Source organism: Fulmarus glacialis, unplaced genomic scaffold (genome assembly GCF_000690835.1).
Source record: "Fulmarus glacialis isolate BGI_N327 unplaced genomic scaffold, ASM69083v1 scaffold34506, whole genome shotgun sequence".
In the NCBI taxonomy this organism is placed as follows: domain Eukaryota; kingdom Metazoa; phylum Chordata; class Aves; order Procellariiformes; family Procellariidae; genus Fulmarus; species Fulmarus glacialis.
This window is the reverse complement of record NW_009220635.1, coordinates 13,599-19,909: the sequence shown is the minus strand read 5'-3', so window position 1 is coordinate 19,909 and position 6,311 is coordinate 13,599. Positions and strand designations below refer to the sequence as shown.

At 37.2% G+C, this 6,311-nt stretch overlaps 1 protein-coding gene across 1 annotated transcript in view; it reads left to right on the top strand.

Moving 5' to 3' along the window:
- Positions 1-566: 566 nt before the first annotated feature.
- The window catches only part of SNW1 (SNW domain containing 1), a 15,224-nt gene continuing 9,479 nt past the window's right edge, over positions 567-6,311 (top strand). The window contains exons 1-2 of the mRNA XM_009580833.1: positions 567-728; positions 2,382-2,543. Coding sequence (XP_009579128.1) covers positions 567-728; positions 2,382-2,543 — 324 coding nt within the window. The remainder of the gene's footprint in view (positions 729-2,381; positions 2,544-6,311) is intronic.

The window sequence follows — 6,311 nt, the reverse complement described above, 5'->3', positions numbered from 1 at the left end:
GACGCATCCTTAAAAAGCGCGTGGAAGGGCCCCTTAGTCTAGATGAGCTGCGAAATGGGAAGTCAAGAAGTTGTGTTTCGAGTAATTGGCTTTGCCCGGGAGGTATCTGGCGTTAAGGCGGGAGCTTGTTGATAGACCTTTTGTGGGCACTTGCCTTGACAGAAAGGAAGGGGGAATCGTTGGGACTAAGGGCATATTTTCTTTTTCTGCTCCGTAGTGGTGGAAAGAATATACAGTGGTGTGTGACATTCCTGATGGAGAATGGGCATTGTCACACACTCCCATTCAAACAAGATGTGAATGTGGATGAATTTAACATCAGAGTTTATAGGGGTCTTCCACAATGCTGAGAGAACGCACATTGCTTTTTCCCCTGTAATCTCAGAAGTTAGTGCTGTTTGGTTTATGAGCACAACACTCAAATTTTATAAATTGTTTCTCAATCTGTATACAGTGATCGTAGAGAAAGCAATAATTTAGTAGTAGACTCAAGCATAGTTGAGTGTCACTGAGTGAAATTATCAGAATTAAATTTTTATGTCTTTCTTTTTGGTGGCTGTCTATGGATGTGCAGTTTTTTACCAGCTCCAACCCAGCTGTCTCAAGACCAGCTAGAATTAGAAGAAAGAGCAAGAGCTCAAAGATCTAGGCAGACTGCTCTAGTCTCATCAAGAAGGGAACCTCCCCCATATGGTTACCGGAAAGGATGGATACCACGGGTGCTAGAGGTAGGTACTTCAATTCATACTGCAGTAATGTGTCTGCTAATGGGGGGCAAAAACATATATTTTCTGGTGTAGAAATAAATTCTTTAGTATCTCGGGCGTAGCACAGAATTGTGCCAACCCTGACCACGTGCAGAATTTCCATCTAGACTGTTGAATATATTCTTGGATTGAGGGAAGTTGTTCTACTTCATCAGATTACTTTAAAAGTTTGATGGTAAACAGGATGTTATAAGGATTCTTCCCTTCAGAGATTGTTATATTGTAATATGGAAATAGGTCTATGATCTTTTCAGCTTACAATCTGTGAAGGCAAGGATCCTCTGAGAAAGACATCTATATTGTTCCTCTGTCATTATTTGTTAAATAGATGTTCCAGATTATAGCTGCAGTAAATGAACATGTGTATATACTCATGTATTCTGTTCTCAGTGTAACAAAAGATAGCTACTAGTGGGGGAGAAAATTGTTAGAGTTGGAAGGAGACTTAAAAATCTGTCAGATATTCATTGTTTAGGTACGTTACTGGCAAAAGGGTTCTGGACAATGTTGTATGTATTTAGCTGTAATCCTTGCCAGTTAGATGTAATTTCAACTGGAAATGTTAAAAGGTAGAAGGGAAAATACAGATGTATAGCTGTGATTACAAAATTGTTTTAGTACAGTTTCTCACTGAGCCACAAAACCTTGCAGATTTTGAAATGGTACTTGACGATAACATCGGAGACCTGCTCTGATGAGTCAGAAGCCAGTGGTCTTGGGGCAAGGCATGCTATTGAGGTTTTGATACAGTATTTCATGTGTGATCCTGCATTGTCCTCAAATGCCATTCTTTCATGAGCTGGTAACAGCCTTGCTTTCATTTATGTTTGAGTCCCATTTTTTTAAAGATGAATCCAACACTACCATGGTGATGCATAAGTGCTAAATAAGGTGACTTCAAATGGTAGTTCCTGTGGTTCTCTCAAGTAAAACAGTTTTATGTAGGTTCAGCATTTAATAAAGCGTATGATGTTAAAAACTGTACCTTCATTTCAGTTCCCTCCCTACACTGATTACTAAAGTTAATATTTTAGTGCTTATTCTTTTTAACTGTTAGCAAAAGAACTTCTTAGGAAGTGAGGTGAAGGTTTTCAAAGAGTTTCCAGCATCTCTGGGCGACAAAGTGATGCGCATCTCAAAAAGACCGTTAAGGACTTCTTTCTGCCTCATAAACAAATGCAGATTCTTGAAGAGTGATAAATGTTTCCAAAGTATAACCTTTGTCCAGTGATCCTGGAATGCCATAATTGAAAAAACAAAATCTGTCTTCAGTAGATCAAGAGTTATGCAAAAAATTCTGAGGAATGATTGACTTCATTCTGCCTAATTGTTTCTTATTGTAACTTACTGTTGAATGCGGGACATCCACTGGAAGATTCTGTGCAGGGAATAGTTACTGCAAGATGTTTTTGCACTTCAGTGTCTTTTCTTTCAGTAAGTGTAAGTTCTATAGTCCATTGCTCTCTTACCAGCTAAAATAATAAAGTTACTAGAGCGTTCTGGCAATGTTTCATTTTGTTAAAATCAATCCACTCTTTCATTCCATTTCCCACCCTGCAAATGTTATACCATGTTTTTGTGTTTCAGTCATCCACTACTTTTTCTTTTGTGTAGGATTTTGGAGATGGGGGTGCTTTCCCAGAAATTCATGTGGCCCAATATCCATTGGATATGGGCCGAAAGAAGAAAATGTCCAATGCTTTGGCTGTGCAGGTGGATGCAGAAGGAAAAATAAAATATGATGCAATTGCTCGACAAGGACAATCAAAGGACAAGGTAATATTTCTTCAAATATGTAAACCTGGAAAAGTTGTATGTACATGTTACATATACTTAAACTCATTGGTCTGGCGTTAGACTGTGCCTCCTTGAGGTACAGTCCTGTTTTCTTAAAGTCAGACAGACATGGGCATTTTGACCAGCATCATTATCTGATCTTCTCTGTTACATAATTAAAAGTAAGGCAAAAATGGTGAGAGTCTCTACTCAAAACTTTTTGTTGTTTTAAATTGATCCTACAGTTGCCAAAGTTGCAGAAAGTTAATGCCAGGAGGATTTTATGTTTAACTAATACTTGCTTGAGTGTTGAAAAAGTGTCACATCTTGTATATCCTCATCCTGTGCATCTAAAGTTAGTGCAGTACCTTTGAAAAGAGTTCAAATCAATCAGACTCCATGCTGTCATGTGGTAGAAAGTAGTCAGACTAAACAGAAACAGCAGTGGCAATATTTTTACTGAGGGGACTTTCATTGGGGTTCTGGTGTCTTTAATTATTTGTCAAGAGGAACGTGCTAAAATATTAGTTACCCTTACAGAATTTTGTGATACTAAATATTTGATACTTGATACTAAATAGAAATTTGACTTATCCCAAAGCATAAAAAATAATTTGGAGCAGATAAGTAGACAAAAATTAATAATTGTACTGATTCTGGGGAAGCTGCAGGGCAAATAAGAAGCAAAAAAAAAAAAAAAAAATAGTTAAACCCTAATTTTTACAACTTGTTAAATACATCTTTACTTACCTGTAGGATCAGATGTAAGGTTCATATAATAGAACTGTTCAGATAGGGTTCTAAGTATATTTGAAAAAGAACTAGAAATAGTAGGCTTTAGGCAAAAACGACTAATCTTTCAGTGTGCCTTATTTGGTTCGGAGTTAGGAAAATACTTAGAACAGATAAAGTTACATTTAAGCTGTTAAGATTTGTCATATTTGATTCTATGAAGATCTGTACTAGCATTCATTAACTTTCCATATGGCATCTATAAAGAAGCAGTAATATTCTCATTTTGTGGCCTGACTTACCAGGATGGAAGAGACGAGTGGCTTTACTAAAACTGGACTCTGTAGAACTGGAGTTGGGTTTTCCTAACGCTAAGCTCTGCCTCCTGGATCAGCTTGATTCTGATTGCATCCAGCTGGATGTAAATACTGAGGCTAAAAATTAAGTATTGTGGTTCAAAGGGGGGTAAAACTGAGGGAAAATTAGGTATTTGAAACAATTTCACTACTACTGTTTGATTTGTTTTGCAGGAGAGAGAAAGTATTAGCAGAGATGTTATTTTGCTAGGGAGCAATTCTTCAGTGATCTGTGTTGAGTTGAATAATGTGGAATATTTTCTGTGAGAGAACTTCTGACAGTACAGTGTCAGTAGGATAATGAAACTTCTGTATATAATTCTGAGAGCTGCAGTTATAATTCAAATATTTCTTCAATCTTAATACTTAGAGCTAAGAGAAACAGATACTTAGCAGCCTACCAGAAACGAGATGGAGTTTCTGATCCTATTCTATAAGCTACTTGTTTGGTCTGAGTTAAGAAGCAAATTTTGCTTTTGCTACAGTTCATGGGTTTTTTGAAGTTGAATTTAGTATTCTGCCTTCTTGTAGAGGCAGCAGTTCCATCACCCAGACCCTATATCTAGGTGGCTTGTCAGCAGTTTCTGCTATTGCAGTGGTTCATCTCTCTTGCATCTGTTCCCTTACATATTTAAAAAATAGTTGCTTCAGAGAATTTTCCTTGAAAAATGCTGACATAAATGAGATAGTTTGACAAGCATCCTGTTTGGGGCTGGCAGGAAGTCTGCTAGACACAAAATGCTGGATAATGTGGATCAACCTGGATACATGACCTTATGGATCCGAGGATGAAGTTCTGTCTGGTTGTCCAGATGAAGGATTTCTAGCATTAGCCGTGTGGTTAGCTCTTGTATTGCTATAGATTCTTCCAGTACTTTCTCTACTCACATGACTAAAAGCCAGGCTAAAATAATGCATCAATAATTGATATATTTTGGTGAGACTGATGCTCTGTCCCCTTATTAGGAAAATAAGGACATGTAATTGCTTCCTGTGTTTTTATTAAGACAGAAGAGAGAGTGCAATCAAGGAATGGAACTATTAGGTCCATTACTTTTTTCTGGCAAGGATGATTTTTCTGTGCAGGAGTTGGATTTCTTCTTAGTGGCCCAAGGCTGCAGCTTAGATGTTAAAGGAGAAAAAAAGAACCGCAAATCTTAACCTACAGGTTTTTTCCAAGATTGTGAATTCAATTGAAACATTCACAAGAGAGAGTAGTTCCATTGTTGAAGGAACTCCTGTCACAGCGATGGAACAGGAAAGAGAATGCGAATATAACTAAAATAATCGAAAGTATTCATTACTTATGATGTATTTACCTTTGTGGTAGAGCTTGGTTTGAGACCTTATTGCCAATTTTTCCCTCTGGTGTCTGTGCCAGGCTTCCAACCAGGTAATTCTGATGACTTCTAAAATGTTACATGCTTCATATAGAGAAACCATTCTTTGACAAGGAAGGAATTCATTCTGCGGTGCTTGATGGTAGCTTCTCAATTTACACATAGGATTGATGAGCACTGTACAGGGCTGCTCTGGATGTATAGAATAAAATATGTTGAGGGGAGGGATTTATCTGTTACAAATTAAGAAATTTCTGTCAAGACACTTGCGTCTATCAGGTGTCTTGTGAAGCTCTGAATGTGATTGATGTCTAAATCCTACTGATGTCTAAATCCTACCATGAGCTACAGTATCTTACACAACTAGTTAGGTAAGACTGTTCTTTTTCTGATGGCAGTGGCATGCAGATTTCCAATTGCTGCCTGTTAAGGCTGCCCCAGCCAGAGAAGAAATCATCTGGCTCTACCAAAAATTGAGCATTTTGTTTCTGCCTAGAAGGAGATTCTGCTTTTCGGTAGCAATCAAAATTAAATACCTGAAACGCAGGCTGATGCTTCCTTTTAAATTTCACAGATGAAAAATGGTATTGAATGGGCATATTAAAATATCAAACAGTCCCAGTCTCCTCTTTATCTTAAATTAATAAAATGTCTCAACATTACTGTTAAAATAAGGTAAATTTCTAGAAAAACAACGTAGTGCAACATCTTTATCTGCCTGTCTATATCACCTCAAAAAAGGACTCCAATTAAACATGCAAGTGTATCAAGTTTTTGATGGAGACAAAAATTTTTGTTATTTTCAGGCTAGTTTAATCCATATTATGGATTTCTTCCACATTAATGCAGCTTGCCACTTGCATACAGTATTTTAGGGTTTAACTAGTTCATGTAGCTCATTTGTACCTCAGCGTGCTGTAGTTTTTAGAGCACCTCTTAGGCTTTTTTTTTATTTTTTTCTTTGTCTTCTGGGATACTCTGAGCTCTTTCAGCGTACTTTGTTCTTCATGCAGCAAGACACTTGGACTTAGAGTTAATTACCTTAGCGGAACACTGCTCTTCAGGTGTCCTTCATTCAGCATCTGAGAAGCTAGGATATTACTGATACTAATTCAGAGGATTAAAATTTTAGGAGTGAAGGATGAGAAGCAGTAAATGGCTCTTGTGTAACAAATCAATGCTGAAGCTAAAGGTCAGTTTCATAGTTGGACATGCACTTTATAATGAACTTGAAATAATAGTTGTCATGACTTTTAACCCTTTGAACTAAGACTTTCTGATGTTTTTTTGTTGGACAAATGTGAAACATTAATGCAATACAATAAATTTTTCCCCGTAGC